Source organism: Ipomoea nil, unplaced genomic scaffold (genome assembly GCF_001879475.1).
Source record: "Ipomoea nil cultivar Tokyo-kokei standard unplaced genomic scaffold, Asagao_1.1 scaffold1421, whole genome shotgun sequence".
Lineage (NCBI taxonomy): Eukaryota > Viridiplantae > Streptophyta > Magnoliopsida > Solanales > Convolvulaceae > Ipomoea > Ipomoea nil.
Window position 1 is genome coordinate 5,277,079 of NW_017617849.1, and position 21,068 is coordinate 5,298,146.

The following is a 21,068-nucleotide window of genomic DNA, read 5'->3' on the forward strand; positions in this document are numbered from 1 at the left end:
GTTAGGAATAGATGTTTAATCATTAATTTTAAATATTTTTTTAAAATATTTTTTTTATAAAAAAGTAAAAGTAAAAAAATCAAATATTAGACTTATATGGATAATGAGTTTGCTTGCTACTTACTACGTACTGTTATTAGTTTGGACTTTGGACTTTGCAATTTAATCTTGAATTGGGCCCCAAGACCTTTACAATGCAGTATCAGCAGACAGCAACTTTCATTTGTTATTTTTAACTTTTCGTATGCGGTAAATTATACCGTAACATTGATACATGTTTCGTCAACGGTAGTTTATTTTGAAATTTCACTACTGGAAATTATGAAATTTCCGACCACCTGAAAGTGATCTTAAATTAAGTTGAAAGTAAAAAGTAGTCGGAAATAGGAATAAAGGCTTTTCCGGATACCAAAAGTGGTCGGAACAAGATTTTCGACTTGATTTAAGATCACTTTCAGGTGGTCGGAAATTTCATAATTTCCAGTAATATTTTATCGTTTCATTTTGAGCTTTTATCATTTGAAGCTCATAATTTTTTTTGGAGTTGAGCTTCATTTATCAAGACAATTAAAACAAAATTAATATTAAATAATATTTAATTAAAAATAAAATTACATAAAATATAATTAAATTTTAATTTATTAAATTACAACTATTAGTTATATTAAAATAATAAAAGTATAAATATAAACTTTAAATGTATGAAAATATAAATTATTTTAGTGTAAGAATAAAATTTGGTGTAATGGGTTGAAGATGAAAAAAATCAAGTATAAGAATATGTTGAAAATATTTCTTTTAGTTTAAAATTTGGTACAGAATTTGGAGATCGTCTAAGCAATTAATTAACAACCTTATACCATGTGACAGTTTTAATTTCTCAATTTATTATTGAATATATATCATAATTTTCCTCTTCTAAAAAGAAGATTAATGCAGAAAACGCAAATCGTCACAATTAAAATTTCGCATACGATTGACTGATTGAGTATTATAATATTATTACTCCTCCGGGCTCCTGCCCCTTCTAGTTTCTCAAAATATTCCATTGCATGTATTTGTCGCATGTAAAAATAATAATGAGGAATATATTTATTCACTGAACGTGATAATATAATGTGCAATGTGTGCCACAAGCTAAAATATAATGGAAACAAAATATTAATTAACTTATAAGCTAATAATAGAGTGGAGCCCAATCTATAACTCTATAAGTCTGCAACTCAATTCACGAGAACGAAACATAATGGCTCTGTTTGACAAACCTAGCTGAAAAGCTATAAGCTAGGAGCTGATAGCTGAAAAGGAGCTGATAGCTGAAGGAGCTGAAAGCTGAAAAGTTATAAGCTCAGAGCTGAAAATTGAAGAGCTGTTAAGCTAGCTGTTATGATTGAAAGTGTTTGGTAAAATTAACTTTTTGATAAGTTGATAAATGTAAAACGACTAAAAAGGACATCTTCATAAAATTTAAATTAGTTTGTTTACATATTAAAATTTAACATTTCGTCTTCCAAAAAAAGTAAACACTTTTTAAAATAAAACTATTAGCATGATCATAATCTAGCATCCCATAATGAAGTAGCAATATTGTTGCGAATCTCCTTCATCTCCCTAGAGGTGTGACTTAAATTTTCGTTGATGGAGATATTACTACTTGAATCTTGAAGTTCATCGGGCGGTATGCAATATGGATGCTACTCAAACACATTAAACATCATGTCATCTTGTGAATTCTTCCGAATATAATTATGTAGTGCAAATGTGGCCATAATAATATCAATTTGGGTCTCCTCACTAAACTGTGGCATTTTAGCAAGTATCTTCCATCTCTTATTCAATAATTCAAACGAACTCTCAATACAACTTCGAAGAGGAAAATGTGCACGATTGAATGCTTCTTGAGCATTAGTTGGCGGGTCTTGTTCAATTTGAGATTGAAGCCATATTGCTAATTTTAAAATAACATTAATAATAATAATAATAATAATAATAATAATAATAATAATAATAATAATAATAATAATAAGCTAAAGTTTTAACATAATTATTTAGCATGAAACAAGACTAAGGAAGGGATTGACGTGAAAGTTGGGATAGGGGAAGAGAAAGGGTTTTAATTCATAAGGTTAAAATATATCATTACTTTAAAATAATAAGGGTAAAGATGAAAAAAAAGTTAGGAAGCTAGTAGCTTATTTTGAAACGCTACCTAAAGTAGTGTTCCAAAATAAACTTTTATTTTAAGCTAAGAGCTTATTTTGGAAACATTACCAAACAGAGCTTATAACTTATTAGTAGCTTAAAATAAGCTATAAACTCCTAGCTTAGCGTCGTTGACGACAGAGCCAATATAATGTGCAATGTGTGCCACAAGCTAAAATATAATGGAAACAAAATATTAATAACTTATAAGCTAATAATAGAGTGGAGCCCAATCTATTACTCTATAAGTCTGCAACTCAATTCACGAGAACGAAACATACACAAACTAGCTAGCATTCAGATATCATGGCAGGGGCATCCAAGGCCAAACCTCATCCTTTTCCACTTTACGAAATACAATTTCGAAACAACAGAATATCAAGAACCATAGAAATCATTATCCTATTCCTTCTGCTATCACTCATTAGCTACAGACTCTTTTCTCTCCGCACCCATGACCATATCCCTTGGCTTCTTGCTCTCACCTGCGAGGCTTGGTTCACTTTTGTTTGGATTGTCCTCGTCAACTCTAAGTGGAATCAAATCCAAACCAAAACATACCCACAACGCCTCTTGCAATGGTATGCTAGTACTATACATACAACATTCAATTCCTAAAATTTTAATTTGTAAATTTGCCTTGTTTCGATGTTTTTAAGGTTGGGAGATGGGACATCTGAGTTTCCGGCTGTGGATATGTTCGTTACCACGGCCGACCCGGAACTGGAACCGCCGATTATAACGGTTAACACGGTGTTATCTTTGTTGGCTGTGGATTATCCGGCGAACAAGCTAGCCTGTTATGTATCAGATGACGGCGCATCGCCCCTCACCTTCTACTCCCTCGTTGAAGCATCCAAGTTCGCTAAGCTTTGGGTTCCCTTTTGTAAGAAGTATAACATTGCCGTTAGAACTCCATTTCGATACTTTAACAGTACCAACCAAACATTCCAACCAGATAGCTCCTTAGACTTCCAACATGAATGGAAGAAAATGAAGGTATGTACTCACTCAAATTGTCAAAGCTACAATAAACTCTTTTTTTTTTTTTTTTTGGTATAAAGTACTAAGATAATCTTAACTTAATATTAATTAGTTGAAATTCTAGGTTGTTATGCTGTCCAAAAATGATTTAGTTTAATATATTTACTGAATATTGAATTTATCCAAAAAAAAAAAAAAAAGGAATGAAGGAAGAGAGAACACTTTCCATTTTGTGCATGTTTTGCAGGACGAATATTCAAAGCTCTGTAGAAAGATAGAAGAAGCAAGTCAAGATTCTTTGCCACAACAACTTACTGGGGAGTTTTCAGTTTTTGCAAATATTGAGCGAAGAGATCACCCTACCATCATAAAGGTTTATCACTATATCTGTCTTAAAAAATTCAATATAGAATTTTATCCCAAAAAAAAAAAAAAAAAAACTCAACCTCATATAAAACACGTACTGTACAATAATATTAGGGGCAATCCTTAACAAAGTTAGTCAGCTAGGCAATTAAATAAGTAATCGCGAGGTTTTAAGTTTGATTCTTGGTAAAAGTTGCCTATTGATTTCCATGACTTGACTGTCCTAGGTTGATTTACACATAGGACACCATAATGTATGCAAGTTTTATTTTAAGAATACACATATAATGAGTTTCACTAATGTGGGAGCAATCTCTCAAAATGAAATGGATTCCTTGTGCGCAGTTAGCAAAAGTATCACCTCTGTTAATTAGTTAAGTTACCATGATTTACGCCTCCATAATTCTGGGAGGTTAAAGTATAGGGCACCTAGAATGATCATTCTACCTTTTTGTCACAAGAATTCACATATCATTTTCTCAATGGTAATAAATGAGGTATTAAACTTATATTGTAAAAATACTTTGTACAAATTTTATGACATTTCCAAGAAGAGAATCAATGAATTAAAAAGTAGGTTACAGTGTTCCCTATCTCTGATTCGCAATACATTCTAGAATGTCTGATTATTTAATTTGCATGTTTAATTTAAAACAATGAATGTATGTTGTCAATTATTTTGGATCGGATTTAGATTCAGAACCTAATAAAGAATAATTCTAAAATGTCCCCATTTCAAGTTGGGTGTTGTTGTGTGGCTAATAGGTAGGGAATTAATTAAAAATTAATTGATAAAATGATAATTAATTCAGGTGATTTCGGAAAACAAGAAACATGTTGCTAATGGTGATGGTGTGCCCCATCTAATATATATCTCCAGAGAGAAGCGATCAAAGCATTCACATCATTACAAGGCTGGAGCAATGAATGTTCTGGTAATAATTTTAATGACAATTATTATTATCACTTATTTCGATCATTGTTAACTATTTTCTATCTCTATGATTTACTTATCACGTCACAACATATTTTATTCAACTAATGCAATTACTTCATTCAATATTATATTGTCTCACTTTCCCTCATTTTGTTTTTGTATTTTATATGGAAAAAAAAAAAAAGAATTAGATTTGGAACTCTTTAAATTAAATATGCTCTCACACCAACAATGGAGAAGTTGGACTTTTCTTCTTGTTATTACAAACCCTAGCTAATCATATTTTGAAACAGACAAGAGTGTCAGGAGTGATGACAAACGCACCATTTATGCTGAACGTGGACTGTGATTTTTATGTAAACGACCCCAAAGTTGTATTGCATGCTCTATGCTTCTTGCTTGGAGCCAAAGACGAAAGAGATACTGGATTCGTACAATTCCCTCAGGCCTTTATTGGTGGCTTGAAAGATGACCCTTATGGAAATCAACTGAAAGTCATAATGGAAGTAAGTAAAAGATTTTTATTTTATTACTAAAATTAAATTAAGATTTAAAACTTATTCTTTGTTCTTCACCATTAAATTAAAACTGTCCTAAAAGGGGTTGTCGAGTAGGTGGAGCATGAAACGTCACAAGTTCAATTCTTCCCAACACCCTTTTGGATTATTGGTTGATCCTAATGCATAAAAATTGTTTAATATAATTTACCGCTCCTGTATGATTTGTGAAAAGTGATTTATCTTTATTTATTAGTAGGTTAATCATTGTATTTCTGAAATAGTATTTAGGGCGAGGAATCTCTGGTATTCAAGGACCATTTTACCAAGGAACGGGATGTTTCCATAGAAGAAAGGTTATATACGGCATGTCGCCTAATGTGGCTGACGCTAGTGGTATGGATTTTGTCTTACGTAATTTAATTATTGTTACAACTTATAAAGTCACGTTCTTTTTAGAGATTCATTACTCTACTTTTTTGCCACTAGGGAAATCAACTGACAAGGACCAATGGGAAACGTTTGGCAAATCAAAAACTTTCGCTTTAACAACCACTCAAATTTTATCTGGATCTTTGTATCCTGAGATTCCCATATTCCCGAATTCCCTTGAGGCTGCCAAGGAAGTTGCAGGCTGTGCCTATGAATCTGGCACTGCTTGGGGCCAAAAGGTAACTCATGATTTTCATATATAAAAATAACGAGTTTTATTTTTACCAAAACACTTTTAGTCAGACCTATTATACATTTTTTTTTTTCTTTTTGGGTATGATTTGTCGGTTATTATACAAGAGTAAGTTTACCGTTCTTTCAGGTCGGGTGGATGTATGGAAGCACAACAGAGGATATGCTGACCGGGTTAACTATTCATAGCAGGGGTTGGAAATCTGCGTATTGCGTACCCGACCCGCCTGGTTTTCTTGGGAGTGCACCAGCAGCTGGGCCAGATGTATTGATCCAACAGAAGCGATGGGCCACTGGGGTAATGGAAATACTAATCAGCAAGAAAAGCCCAATAATTTTGGCCCTATTTGGGCGGCTCCAGTTGAGGCAATGCCTAGCATATCTATGGGTTATGTGTTGGCCCATTCGGCCCATTTTTGAAACATGTTATTCTCTTCTCCCCGCGTATTGCATCATCAACAATTCCCACTTCCAACCAAAGCTAAACGAAGCCGCCATTGTAATACCAGCTTCCATTTTCCTCATCTACAACTTGTACAATCTATCGGAGTACATCAGAACCGGGGAGTCGTTGCGGGCGTGGTGGAACAACCAAAGAATGTGGAGAGTGTACGCATCTGGGTCGTGGTTGTTCGGATTCCTAAGCGGGGTTGTTAAGGTTTTTGGATTGTCGGAAACGGTGTTCGAAGTCACCAAGAAAGATCATTCGAGCGACGAAACTCTAGACAAGGATGACGACTCCAACGTCGGACGGTTCACATTCAATGAATCTCCGCTGTTTGTCCCTGGCACAACCATTTTGCTGGTGAACTTGGCAGCTTTGTTCATTGGATTTCTGGATTTTAAACAGAATAAGAGTTGGAGTTTTGGAGAGGTAATATGCAGTGTGTGGGTAATATTAATGTATTGGGCATTTCTTAAGGGGTTGTTTGGAAAGGGGAAGTATGGGATTCCATTGTCTATTATTGTAAAGTCTGTGGGATTGGCATTGCTTTTTGTCCATGTCTGCAAAAGGGTATACTGATCCTACTTCTGAGCAATATAGGTATCAAGTTATCAGTATTTCTAAATTACTTTCATATTGCCATTAAAAGTATATTTTACCATCATATTATCAAAATTGTAATTCACTATTAGTTGTTTGTATTGTTGTAATTTTAATTCACTTCTAAAATGTAATGATATTTTCATCTTATGATTTTACATCATAATGCTCACTTGTTATGTGACAATAAAATTCTTTTTTATTCATTAGTTACAGTGAGTCGTTAGCTTACCCCACCTCATGTAATGAAATATACTTATTAATCAAATACATGAGAAGAACTAATTATATATTGTCATGAGAAAATGTGAATATCAAAAGACAAACACAAACAAATGTAATTTCAGCTCTATGAAAATATAATAATAATAATAATAATAACAATTTAACTTTATTAAATTAAATTAAATTTTGTCCCATGCTAGTATGCTATTTTGTACTCTGCCAAATTGTTAGGTGAGATTTAGAATTCTAAGCTTGAAATAATACAATTGACTTTTTTTAAAAAAAATTTATTTGTCACGTGTGGGAAATAGAGGATACTGTGATAACACTTCCACAGGAGAAAATAAGAATTAATCTACTTTTGTATCTGTAAAAATTCGGCAAATCTGATCAGGTTTTTAAAAAAAAAAAAAAAAAAAAAGGTCGCGGCAATTTTATAATTATCATCAATTTTACTGTGCAAATTTTAACACTTAATATACAAATCTGGCAATTCTATAAAATCAACGAAAACGCAAAATTTTAAATCTAAACTGTAAATGTTAGACCTTAAACAGTAAAAAGTGAACCACTGGATCGAATAAAATAAAAAACTCAGTCATAAAGCTCCAAAATCAAACCTTAATTGCAACATACTTTCATATTTTTACAAGTGCAAACTTTTAATACTAATTATGCAAAACGTTAATACTAAATTAAATGTGTCATCGCATTTTCATAGTAAAGTTGGTGATAATTACGAAAATGTCACTGCATTTTTTTTTAAATCTAATTTGGTGCGTTCAAATCTTCATATGTAAGGTTGTGATTAGTTCTTAGTTTTTCTCCTACGGGCTTGTTTTCATATGATCCAACACACACACACATATAGGTATTGGATCAAATAACAACAAGTCCTTAGGAGAGAAATAAGAACCAATCTCATTCTTACATATGAAAAAATCGAACGATCAGATCAATTTTTTTTAAAAAAATATATGGTGGCATTTTCGTAATTATCACTAATTTTACTATGCAAACTTGAACACTAAAATCTACAATTCTCAACTTTTTCCAAGTTTGCACATTTAGTATTAAAAGATTGCACTTGCAAAAATACGAAAATGTATTGCACTTAGGATTTCGATTTTAGAATTTATGACGGAATTTTGTGTTTTATTTGGTTTAGTAGTTCACATTTTACTACTAAAGGTCTAGCATTTAAGGTTTAGATTTAAAATATAGTTTTTTGTTGATTTTATAAACATTACATATTTACATATTTAGTTGTTAAAAATTGTATATTATAGTGTTCAAGTGTACATAGTAAAGTTCATTATAATTACAAAAATATCACTATATTTTTTAAAAATCTGATCAGATCCATCAAATTTTTACTGATGTGAGACTAAGATTAGAGTCGTACCAAGCTAGCTAGCTTACCAGGAATCCAGGATTTATAAAGATTAGTATTTAGTAGTTAAATATTATGGGGAACTCTGTATTCTGCAACTCCCACCACTTGAAACACAAGCATTATTCCTGCTTGTATGTTGAGATATATACATCATGGCACCCAAGCATCCTCCTTTTCCACTTTACGAAATAAAAATCCGAAACAACAGAATATCAAGAGCCATTGAAATCATCATCCTATTCCTTCTCCTATCACTTATTACCTACAGACTCTTTTCTCTCAGCACCCATCACCGAATCCCTTGGCTTCTGGCTCTAATCTGCGAGGCTTGGTTCACTTTCGTTTGGATTATCGTCGTCAGCTCTAAGTGGAATCAAATCCAAACCAAAACATACCCACAACGCCTCTTCCAATGGTATGGTATTAGTACATATATACAATATATATAATCTTGTTTTTCTTGAGCGTATAGTACCTAAGTTAAGTTGTTTCGACGTTTTTAAGGTTGGGAGATGGGACATCTGAGTTTCCAGCTGTGGATATGTTCGTTACGACGGCCGACCCGGAACTGGAACCGCCGATTATAACGGTTAACACGGTATTATCTTTGTTGGCTGTGGACTATCCGGCCAACAAGCTAGCCTGTTATGTATCAGATGACGGCGCATCCCCCCTCACCTTCTATTCCCTCGTCGAAGCATCCAAGTTCGCTAAGCTTTGGGTTCCCTTTTGTAAGAAGTATAACGTCGCCGTTAGAGCTCCGTTTCGACACTTTAACAGTACCAACCCAGTTTTCCCACAAGATAGCTCCTTAGACTTCCAACATGAGTGGAACAAAATGAAGGTATATATATATATATATATATATATATATATATATATATATATATATATATATATATATATATATATATATATATATATATATATATGAAGATTTTGGCATCATTAAATTAATTTTTAAAAAACTTTAATAGTGGTCTAAATTCAATATTTTTATATTGTCCAGATCTATAATAATTGGACTTTAAAATATTCATAATCTAATATGGTATAGTATATTGAATATCGTATCTCTACTAAAATATAAAAAACAAAAGTCCTTGAAAAAAGACTTTCCATTTTGTGCATGTGTTTGCAGGATGAATATTCAAAGCTCTGTGAAAAGATTGATGAAGTAAGTCAAGAGTCGATGCCACATGACCTTGTTGGCGAGCTTTCAGATTTTGCAAATATTGATCGGAGAGACCATCCCACCATCATAAAGGTATTATAGGTCTTGTTTGAATAAATAAAAGCTTTATTTTATCTTGTGCTAAAATGTTATGTAGTGACTCTCTCATGAGAAGCCATGAGATCGCGCTCTTTCATATGAGAGGTCATGAGATCGAGTCTCAGTGGATGTGAGTGGAGGTGTTGTTGACGTGCTTTATTAGGTTGAGAAAGTATGTTTGAACAGATACTACAATGTATAATTGTCAGTAGCATTCAAATTTTTTTAAAAAAAATTAATATAAATTTAGTAAATTTAATATATATGCATGTTTAAAAATTACATGAAAATTTTATGCTGATTATATAATTTATGAAGGATGAATTGGCTTATGAATGGTAAAAAAAAAAAAAAAAAAAAAGACATAAATTGAGATATAAGGAGCATATTCCTATTACGGTACATTTTTATGAAACTCGAATCAATAATAATAATAATTATTATTATTATAATAAGATAGTTGCTAACCATGCAAAGCGTATTGTAACAATTCTTTATACCATATTTATAATTAAAATGGTTTTTAGAGTATTTCATCTAGCGGTTGTGCTTCCTCGTAATCAATGTATAGATAGAAATTTAAAAATCAATTGATTAAATGAGTAATAATTCAGGTGATTTGTGAGCACAAGGAAAGTGATGGTGTGCCTCATTTAATATATATCTCCAGAGAGAAGCGTCCAAAGCATCCCCATCATTTCAAAGCTGGATCCATGAATGTTCTGGTAATAAGTTTAATTAAGCTCTATATATTAACTAGTGAATTCAAACCCTATAGATTAATTAACTATGTCTTCATAGCAATGGAGAAGTTGAACTTTTTATCTATTTTTGTTATCAAAAGCTCTAGCATAATCACATTTATTTTGGAATATAATGGACAGACAAGAGTGTCAGGAGTGATGACAAATGCGCCGTTCATGTTGAACCTGGATTGTGACTTTCATGTAAATGATCCGAAAGTAGTACTACATGCCATGTGCTTCTTGCTTGGAGTCAAAGATGAAAAGGATGCCGAATTTGTTCAATTCCCTCAGAACTTTTATGGTGGATTGAAAGATGATCCTTACGGAAATCAAATGAAAATCATAATGAAAGTAAGTAAAGAATTTCAGTATTAATATTAAAATTTGAACTAGGATTGAAATGTTTAATTTCTTTACTCTTAAATTAAGAAGTCACCAAGATTACGTGGTCTAATGATACTCGGGTTGCACTTCCATTTGGAAGTTTACGAGTTTGAGTCTCAGTAGAGGCGTTATTGGTTCTTGCTGGGATTATGTGTATTGGTTCATACAGTTATGTACATTCTTTTTTAAAGAAAAAATTACTGCCATTCACTGAGGCGGGAAATTTTTTTTAAAAAAAAAAAAATTAAAACGACGTCGTTTTGTATTTAGACGCATATTGCAACGCGCGCTGTGGTGTAGGATATAAATTGCCTACTAGAATGTAATAAGACCAGTAACATTCAAAAAAATTAAGTGATTTGACTTTTTATTAGTATATTAAATAGTTATATTTTTTTATACCCAGTATCTATTCCGAGGAACCGCTGGAATTCAAGGTCCATTTTATATGGGAACAGGATGTTTCCATAGAAGAAAGGTTATATACGGCATGTGGCCCCATGTGGTCGACAATAATGGTATGCATTATTAAATGAATTTTGGCCCACCTATTTATTATATATTGACTCTAATACTCTTATCACTTTCCTATTTATTATTGTATACTATACTTTTCTGCCACTAGAGAAATCAACTGACAAGGACCAATGGGAAATGTTTGGCAAATCAAAAACTTTCGCTTTATCAACCACTCAAATTTTATCCGGATCTTTGTATCCTGAGATTCCCATATTCCCGAATTCCCTTGAGGCTGCTAAGGAAGTTGCAAGTTGTGTCTATGAATTTGGCACTGCTTGGGGCCAAAAGGTAAGTACATAATGCAGAGATTTGAACTCATGACTTTTAATATGACTCTGATACCAAATTGAAGCATGTATTTCATCTCTCAACTAAATACCTAAACTGATAATTGGATTGCACATTAATGATTATATGCTCAATAATATTTTACGTATTATTTTTTAGGTTGGATTGTTGTATGGAAGCGCCGGAGAGGACACGAAAACCGGGGTAAGTATCCACGGTAAGGGTTGGAAATCTGTATATTGTGATCCCAACCCACCTGGGTTTCTTGGGAGTTCACCGACAGGTGGGCCGGCGGCGTTGACCCAACAAAAACGATGGGGCACTGCAGCACTGGATATACTGATATGCAAGAAAAGCCCAATTATTTGGGCTCTATTTGGGAGGCTCCATTTCAGGCAATGCTTGGCCTATCTATGGATTATGGGTTGGCCCATTCGGCCCTTTTTTGAAATATGTTATTCTCTTCTCCCCGCGTATTGCATCATCAACAATTCTCACTTCCAACCAAAGCTAAACGAAGCCGCCATTGTAATACCAGCTTCCATTTTCATTATCTACAACTTGTACGGTCTATTCGAATACATCGAAACCGGGGAGTCGTTGCGGGCGTGGTGGAACAACCAAAGAATGTTGAGAGTTTACGCATCTGGGTCATGGTTGTTCGGATTCCTAAGTGGGGTTGTTAAGGTTTTTGGATTGTCTGAAGCGGTGTTCGAAGTCACCAAGAAAGATCATTCGAGCGACGAAGCTCTAGACAAGGATGATGACTCCAAGGTCGGACGGTTCACGTTTGATGAATCTCCGTTGTTTGTCCCCGGCACAACCATTTTGCTGGTGAACTTGGCAGCTTTGTTTATTGGATTTCTGGATTTTAAACAGAATAAGAGTTGGAGTTTAGGAGAAGCAATATGCAGTGTTTGGGTAATATTAATGTATTGGGCGTTTCTTAAGGGGTTGTTTGGAAAGGGAAAGTTTGGGATTCCATTGTCCACTGTTTTAAAGTCCGGGGGACTCGCACTGCTCTTTTTCCATGCCTGCAAATCTGTACACTGATTTAATTTGTGTAAACAAAACACCTACTATTTCACATTATACTGTGGGAATTGAATATGTAATATTATCATGTGATTTCTACTCTTTAATTTTTTTAAATACAAGAAAATAGTAATAAAGCTAAATTATACAAATTTAAGCAAATCAGATCAATCCCCACAATATTATATTAGCAAATGCAAATTTGCCTCATTTTATATTATTATACATTCCTTCGTGAGTTTCTTATAGTATAAAGGAAGAAAATAAAATCTTTTTTTTTTTTGAAATGTTTTTATCATGATTAATTTTTTTAGTATAACTTTAGTTCAACACAATTGAAACTTCTCTTTCAGAGTTGTGTACAATTTAAGTTCTCTTTTGCCACTATGCTCTCCGCCTTCATTCATATTTGAATTCAAGTTTTCAATGTCCGTGGAGTTCAACTTACGTATCCGCCTCGTCCGTGTCGCTTATTGAATTCATTTCCGTGCCCTTGAATATTCATTAATGGTCAATGGCATAATTTTTATTTATTAGTTGATGCTAATTTAATATACCAAACTATGATGCTCACAAACTCTTTCAAAGTAATAATTTGATGACATTACTGGCATATCATATTGAGCAGATATTACAAATAGATTAAATTGTAGTAATTACAAAAAAAAAAAAAAATAAATTGTTTCCCAACTTTAATTTTGTGCTACATATATAAATATCAAGTACACATTTTACCAAGATTATGTTGTTTAATGGTACCCGAGTTGGACTTTCATTTGAAAGGTTACGAGTTCAATCCTCCGTGAAGGCGTTATTGGTTCTTTGTGAAAGTATATGAACAAATATTACAATCTAATAGAGTAATAGAGCCAGTTACTAGCTCTATTCCATTGTAGTATCTGTAAAAGGTAAATATTAAATATTAAAAAATAATGTACCGGTTGACCTAACTTAAAAAAAAAAAAAATCAGAAAAAAATAATGTACCGGTTGACCTAACTTAAAAAAAAAAAAAATCAGAATTGCATAATTACACATCCATAATGAATGAACTAAAAAGTGAGTAACATAATGTTGTTGTTGAGAATCAAAATTGTTTTTTTTTTAGGACGCGCGTTTTGATGCATAACGACGTCGTTTTTGCATCCGTATGTTTGTTGAGAATCAAAATTATTTTTTTTTAGGACGCGCGTTTTGATGCATAACGACGTCGTTTTTGCATCCGTATCATACTGCATTAAGATGCACAACATAATTTGCCGTTGACCTGGGTCCTTATATTCCAAATAAATATCGTAGACTTTGCTCCCTGTTCTATAAAAACGTGTGGCTTCTACGGTTCTACCAAACTAAGGTCTGGAGTGATGGACCATGTATGTAAACCTACCACTTCTCTCTCGGCCGAATAAATATTCGCATGTGAGTATAATTATAATACATAAATTATTATCACTAAACACTTTTTTCGGTTGAATTTATCACTTAAGATCTTTTTAATGTAGTTTAATTTTTGTATAATTTGTTAATTATTACACATAAATGAGATTTATCTAATGTACACTCTTAAGTAATAGTTGTGGGTTTCTTTCGTAACCCAAAAAAAAACTTGCTTGGCGTTTTCATCTTTTCTTTTTCCCTCTTTGAAAAAACTTTAGCTTAAGCTTCCAACGTAACCTTCCTTATGAAGAACATCCACTTAATTAATAACCCAAATTAATTAATCAGGAATAAAGTTTACAGATAGTATGAGCTAATCGTGACAACCTTACGTTTTGTTTTCATCCATTAAAAAAATTCAGTGGTAGTGATTGAAGTTGATGCCTTGCTTAACTCTCATCTATATTACTATAATATTAATATATGTTGAAAACATTTAAGATGTTTTAAAAAGTGTTCTACCTCTATACATATATAAATACAACAATGTATATCACGGTATATCTCTAATAATTATGGATACTTCTTTTTCCGCATGGTCAACTTTTTTCCGCATGGTCAACTTAGTATAATACATATCCATCTCCACATTGCAAGAAATTAATTTTTTTAGGGGATTTTGTAGATTTTTTAAAATATTTGCGTTATTTCATGTTGCGTGCAGTAATTGCACTCAATGAGTGCATAAAGAGACTTTTTATTTATTTATTTTTAATTTTTTTGTCAATTTTTTCTCTCTTCTCTTCCATTTCGTACTTGAGAAAAAAAATTCTAAAAATAAATAAATAAATAAATAAAAGTTGAAGATGTCCTAAGTTCTAACAATATGAAGATGTCTAAGATTATATTGAATTTATCCCTGCAAATGAACCTCTTTAATTTCAAGCTAATATGGCTACAAAGTTTTTTTTTTTTTTTTTTTTTTTATTTAACACTACAAAAGCTGTCAAATGGCAGCTTTTATATAGTTACTATATTATATTAATATATTATACATGTACAAATTTATTAGAAAAATATATTAATTTATTATTGTGATATAACATTGATTTTACTTTTAAAAGTGAGAGATATATAATATTATTGGAATGTATAAAAAATAGTAAAACAATTGTAAATATGATGATGTAGAAGTAAATTTACTTTTAAAGTATGAGAGTATTAAATTTAGGCTAATAATAATCCAATATGTCCGTCTTTTCATGGCCACATGGCATAGCTGGAGCTAAGTTGGTGAGTTGGAAGAAAATTGTTTTTCATTGAAGATGCTGTAGTCTATACTCTATATATATATATATATATATATACTAGTTTTTTACACGCATTGCGCGATTGAGATAATGCCCAATGTTTTTTTTTTTTAAATAAGTACTTTAAAGTATATTAAGGCAAGATTATATTGAAATTGTTCATGCATAGATAATTGAAGGTTGAATTTGCGTATTTAAATAAGTGATTCTTCTCCCAAAGGTTGAGTCCCCAACCCCAAGGGCCCCCCACACTCCGACCCGACAGAGCATTGTGGGAAGTTTTAAATCACGGTGACTCAATGGTTCAGCAGACAGGGCCAAATGCTGATACGCACAAGGAATCTGCCCACTTTGGACATAATTCCCGCATTGCCGCCGCCGAGGTTCAAACCTTGGTCTCTTCTCCCAAATACTACCCACTAAACCATTGAACTAAGCCCGTGCAGGTTAAATAGGTAATTCTAAGTTTACAAATGCAAGATAATATAGTCAATATTGATTATAATTGTCAATAAAATAATTGTATAGGTATGGTTGAAACCAAATACGGGACATAAGGGAGAACAAATAAAAATTAGGGCATAAAATATTAAATATATACTAATATTGTTTGAGGAGATTCTGACATTAGGATTTGTGGTTAAGTTCTATTAAGACTACTTTAATATTAGAATTAGATTAATGGTGTAGTTATAATTCTATATTAGACTAACGGTGAATTAACGGAAAAGTTAAATGGATAATCATATAATTAAGGATAAATTAGAAAAGGATATGAACCATAAATTAGAAAATCTTAAAAGAAAAAAAATTAAAACCTGAACAATATGAACCATTCATTTGATTTACTAATTTGGCGGTCATTTTTTCTACCCAATGTTAATAATTAAATAAATTCGCTGGTCAAATCCGCTAACGCTAACCGCTACTGCTGATTGTCAAACAAGGACATTGCGATGTAGTTCTCACTTCAATTTGTTGTGTGATTTGAATACTCTCTTTGTCACAAATCTCTCAAGTAGTTAATATGGTTGACTTTATTAATTATATTTTTTTAATTTTTTCATGGTATTAATAAAATACTTGGTAAATAAATATATAGCATTATTTTATGTTATAACTTTGATATTTAATTAGAAAAATAGTGCACAAAAAAAGATAATAGATAATGTAGTGAATATAATCAATTGATGAATTTGAATGTAAAAATTTTTACATTTCAAAAAAATAAAGACAATATAATGAAAATATTTCTTTTAATTAATTTATTAATAATTAATAATTTTTTTACTGAATAAAGACATTGTAAGGACAATGTAGCGAATATAATCAATTAATAAATTTGAATATAAAGAATTTTTATATTGAAGAAAAATAAAGACAATATAACTAATAAAATTATTTATCTTATTTAATTTATTGATAATGAATAGTTTTTTTTTTTTTTTTTGAATAAAGACATTGTGGACACATAATTTTAAATTAAAGAAATGTATATGTATTATTTTTTGTTGTAACTACTAAATTATTATTTATGTAATTTAATAAGAGTAAAATAGCGTACTAATTATGCCAACTTTGTTTGGGATGAGGTTCGAACCTAAGACCTTTTTTTATTGAAATCAATGAGTAAGTTAACGGTGAACTAACGGCAATTCTTAAAATTTTAACGGAATTAGTAACGGTGTGTGGGTATTTTAGGAAATTTTAGTGTAAAATTTAATTCTGATCAATCTTTTAATCAATCTGAGCCATTCATTTGATTAAAATCTGTGACCGCCATTTTTTCTACCCATTATAGGCCTAACTCTCTTGGGCTCTTATTAGTATATAGTAAATATATATATATATATATATATATATATATATATATATATATATATATATATATATATATATATGGTCAAAGTGATAATAGTTGTTTAGATGTACAGGGAGTATAAGAATGATGGATTTGATTTTTTTTTCTTTTTTCTATCAAATCATTATAAATACACCGTATCTTTAAAAAGTTGGTTTAGACAACAAAGTTATACATTTTATTTTATTCAAAGGTAAATGTAATTTTTAAAGATTTTTCAATAATGGTAATGTTTTTAGGATAGAGACTAGAGTGTAGAATTCCAGAATTGATGATATTAAAAAGAACTTTTTTATGTTTAAAAAAAAAAAAAAAAAGAACTTTTTTAAAAAAATTGACTTAAATATTAATGGTGATTAATAAGACGTTATCATTGTGCTTTTTATTTTTAAACCAAAATTTATTATAACCAACAAGATAATCCCAAGAAGCAACGACTAATTGGGCAATGGCCATCCATAGTTTACAATTTGACCGACAATAATGGCAGATTATGATCACCATACAGCCCAGCTGCCGAACCAAACGGTCATAATAGGCCGCCGCCGCCGCGCGACTGAAAGTGGAAGAACAAACCCAATAAGCGACGACTTCATGGTTGTTGCAGCGGTCAACACCATCCCAATAATAGTTGTGCCCTTTCTTATCTGTCCACGACACGACAAATTTTAATGAGGTTTATAAACGTAGTGGCCACGACACATTTGATTGAGCATTCCTCCGATCCCACCATTGCTGGCTAGCTTACTGCTTGCCATGGCACCCAAATCTCCACCGCCCTTTCCTCTTTACGAAACCAAAGTTCGGAACAATGCGGTTTCACGAGCGGTGGAGGTCGTCATTCTTCTGCTTCTCCTCTCGCTCATCGCCTATAGAGTTTGGAATCTCCATAGCCATGGCTACTACTACACTTGGCTCTTGGCCCTCGTGTGCGAGTCTTGGTTCACTTTCATTTGGGTTCTTGTGGTCAGCACCAAGTGGAATCAGGTTGAAACCACTACTTACCCAGAACGCTTCTTGGAATGGTAACTTTAATTTTTGTGGTTTTCTTGCTTGGGTTACGTTTTAGGAATGTTCATCAATTCATTGTGATGAGTATTTTTAATTAATTTGTGTTTTTAGGGTGGAGAATGGGAGCTGTGAGTTTCCGGCGGTGGACATGTTCGTCACGACGGCCAACCCGGAGCTGGAGCCGCCGATTCTGACGGTCAACACCGTGCTGTCGCTGTTGGCACTGGAATATCCGGCGAACAAGCTAGCTTGTTACGTCTCAGACGACTCTGCATCCCCTGTTACCTTCTATGCTCTCGTCGAAGCCTCCAAATTCGCTAAGCTCTGGGTTCCCTTTTGTAAGAAGTACAACGTCGCCGTGAGAGCTCCGTTCCGGTACTTCAACGCCGACCACACATTCCCGCCGGAAAGCTCCCCGGAATTCCGACGTGAATGGAAGAAAATGAATGTACGCGCGCGCATTATAACATTTTATTTACAATCCATCCCTGCAACGTAACTGTCATGTTGATTCTCGTGTACTGTGCAAATTGCAGGATGAATATGCAAATCTGTGTGGAAAGATCGAATATGCCACCCAAAAACCCTCCCTATTCAACAAATTCGCAACTTTTGCAGATCTTGATCCCAATGACCATTCTACAATCATAAAGGTATTATTATAGATTGGGTAGAACTATATATATATATACACATATATTCGTTAAGATTGATCAGTGACAGAATGTGAAACATGAATTGATTACAGGTAATCTGTGAGAACGACGAATCTTTGGCTGTCGGTGTGCCTCACCTAATCTACATCTCCAGAGAAAAGCGTCCAAAGCATCAACATAATTTCAAGGCTGGCGCCATGAATGTTTTGGTAATTACCATATGTATTACAAACCCAAATCATAATGACTTCAATGTATAAACATGACGAGACAATTATTTTAATTTGTTACAGACGAGAGTGTCAGGAGTGATGACAAATGCACCATTTATGTTAAATGTGGACTGTGATTTCTACGTAAATAACCCAGAAGTAGTGCTCCACGCTATGTGCTTTTTGCTTGGCGCAAAGGATGAAAGGGACACGGGATTTGTACAATTTCCTCAGACTTTTTACGATGGATTGAAAGATGACCCTTATGCGAGTCAGTATAAAATCATATATCATGTAGGTGAAAACCTCTGCATTTTTCATATTTATTTTGCTTTTAATTGAACATTAATTATTATTAAGTTTCATATATCCAATTTGTTGTTTTGTTTGTGAAGTGTTTGGGGAGAGGAAATGCTGCAATTCAAGGATCATTTTATGATGGGACCGGCTGCTTCCATAGACGGAAAGTAATCTATGGTTTATCGCCAAATGACACCGTCACTGCTGGTATGCAACTTCAATCCTATAAGCAATTGTGAAATTTGTTTTAAATTTTGTTAGTTGCCCAAAAAAAAAAAAACAAAAAACAAAAAACTTTTAACGTTTTTAATTGCATTTGTTTGGTTTTAGAAAAATTGACAGACCATGACCTACAGAAGATATATGGAAAATCAAAGATATTCGTAACGTCAGCAACCACTACCTTATCAGGATCGTTAAGTTCAGAGACGTTCGGTGTTCTTTCATATTCCCTTGAGGCGGCATCCCAAGTTGCCAATTGCGGTTATGAATTTGGCACAACTTGGGGCCATAATGTAAGTAATTTTTATAATAATTAAGTAGAAAAATGTTTATTACACTAGGAATAGGATTGATTGAGTTGATAATCCTATTGGTCAACGTATGATCTGAGTGGATTGTGATAGAAGATTTTGTTGATGTATTATATTGTAGATTGGATGGCGGTATGGATCTGTGACGGAAGATATTCTGACCGGAATTGGTATTCAAAGAATGGGTTGGAAAACCGGGTTCTGTGTGCCGGAGCGGCCTGGTTTCCTGGGATGTACACCGTCAACCGGGCTGGGCTCGTTGAACCAAATGAAGAGATGGGCCTCTGGCCATACGGAAATACTATTTAGCATGAAATGCCCAATATTTGCTGCCTTATTTGGGAACCTCCAGTTTAGGCAATGTTTGGCCTATATGATCTCTATACTTTGGCCTGTGCGCCCCATTTTTGAACTATGCTATGCTTTTCTCCCACCTTATTGCCTCATCACCAACTCTCACTTCCTACCAAAGGTATAACCACACAATTTTATGTTTTTCACAACCATATAACATACCAAATATTTTTTTTGGTCATCTGGTCAGACGGTTGACTTGGTAACCATAATGTTCTAACTCCTAGCGGAACGACCTATTGGCCTTCTTAGTTTGGGAAGATCTGTTATGAGTAACTTAAGTTGGTTTCTGTGCAGGGAAATGAAGTGGCCATTGTTATACCTGCGTCTATTTTCATCATATACAACTTGTACACTCTATGGGAATACATGGAAGAAAAGGAGTCGATACGAGCATGGTGGAACAACCAAAGAATGTGGAGAATAATGTCTTCAGCTTCATGGTTATTCGGATTTCTTACTGTGATGTTTAAGCGTTTAGGATTCTCCGAAACGGTATTTGAAGTCACAAAAAAAGATGAAGATCATACACAGGACAAAAAGTCCAACACTGGATTTACGTTCGATCATTCGCCGTTTTTTGTCCCTGGTACAACCATTTTGTTGGTGAACATGGCAGCTCTGTTTATTGGATTGTGGAGATTTACACAGCAGGGAAAAGCGGAGTGGGGTGTGGGTGAAGTAATTTGCAGCTTCTGGGTAATACTAATGTTTTGGGCATTTCTCAAAGGCTTGTTTGGAAGTGGAAAAGATGGGATTCCATGGTCAATAATTTTGAAGTCTGGGGCTCTGGCGTGTCTTCTTTTACACTGTTGCAAATCTGTATATTGACAATTATATCAAGTTATAATAATTAGTAGCAAGATTGCTTATA

The 21,068-nt window shown here is 33.1% G+C and overlaps 3 protein-coding genes across 3 annotated transcripts; all 3 read left to right on the forward strand.

Moving 5' to 3' along the window:
* Positions 1-2,441: 2,441 nt before the first annotated feature.
* LOC109187849 (cellulose synthase-like protein H1) lies at positions 2,442-6,740 on the forward strand. The gene is made up of 8 exons (XM_019338208.1): positions 2,442-2,783; positions 2,862-3,201; positions 3,434-3,559; positions 4,365-4,487; positions 4,783-4,995; positions 5,271-5,382; positions 5,476-5,657; positions 5,801-6,740. The coding sequence occupies exons 1-8, from the start codon at positions 2,509-2,511 to the stop codon at positions 6,692-6,694; spliced, it is 2,265 nt and encodes a 754-aa protein (XP_019193753.1). The 5' UTR covers positions 2,442-2,508; the 3' UTR covers positions 6,695-6,740.
* Positions 6,741-8,392: 1,652 nt separating this feature from the next.
* LOC109187851 (cellulose synthase-like protein H1) lies at positions 8,393-12,674 on the forward strand. The gene is made up of 8 exons (XM_019338210.1): positions 8,393-8,751; positions 8,841-9,180; positions 9,478-9,603; positions 10,224-10,334; positions 10,494-10,706; positions 11,146-11,257; positions 11,365-11,546; positions 11,706-12,674. Exons 1-8 carry the CDS (start codon positions 8,489-8,491, stop codon positions 12,597-12,599), a joined length of 2,241 nt encoding a protein of 746 aa, XP_019193755.1. The 5' UTR covers positions 8,393-8,488; the 3' UTR covers positions 12,600-12,674.
* A 5,139-nt stretch (positions 12,675-17,813) lies between these two features.
* LOC109187852 (cellulose synthase-like protein H1) lies at positions 17,814-21,068 on the forward strand. Its single transcript, XM_019338211.1, has 9 exons — positions 17,814-18,153; positions 18,251-18,587; positions 18,676-18,792; positions 18,888-19,004; positions 19,089-19,301; positions 19,403-19,514; positions 19,638-19,822; positions 19,962-20,312; positions 20,492-21,068. Exons 1-9 carry the CDS (start codon positions 17,885-17,887, stop codon positions 21,023-21,025), a joined length of 2,235 nt encoding a protein of 744 aa, XP_019193756.1. The 5' UTR covers positions 17,814-17,884; the 3' UTR covers positions 21,026-21,068.

Coding starts and splice junctions, on each gene's coding strand:
- LOC109187849 (XM_019338208.1), top strand. CDS start 2,509: ATGGCAGGGGCATCCAAGGCCAAACCTCATCCTTTTCCACTTTACGAA. Junction 3,202..3,433: donor ATGAATGGAAGAAAATGAAG/GTATGTACTCAC, acceptor CATGTTTTGCAG/GACGAATATTCAAAGCTCTG. Junction 3,560..4,364: donor ATCACCCTACCATCATAAAG/GTTTATCACTAT, acceptor TAATTAATTCAG/GTGATTTCGGAAAACAAGAA.
- LOC109187851 (XM_019338210.1), top strand. CDS start 8,489: ATGGCACCCAAGCATCCTCCTTTTCCACTTTACGAAATAAAAATCCGA. Junction 10,707..11,145: donor AAATGAAAATCATAATGAAA/GTAAGTAAAGAA, acceptor TTTTATACCCAG/TATCTATTCCGAGGAACCGC. Junction 11,258..11,364: donor CCATGTGGTCGACAATAATG/GTATGCATTATT, acceptor TTCTGCCACTAG/AGAAATCAACTGACAAGGAC.
- LOC109187852 (XM_019338211.1), top strand. CDS start 17,885: ATGGCACCCAAATCTCCACCGCCCTTTCCTCTTTACGAAACCAAAGTT. Junction 18,154..18,250: donor CCAGAACGCTTCTTGGAATG/GTAACTTTAATT, acceptor TTGTGTTTTTAG/GGTGGAGAATGGGAGCTGTG. Junction 20,313..20,491: donor ACTCTCACTTCCTACCAAAG/GTATAACCACAC, acceptor GTTTCTGTGCAG/GGAAATGAAGTGGCCATTGT.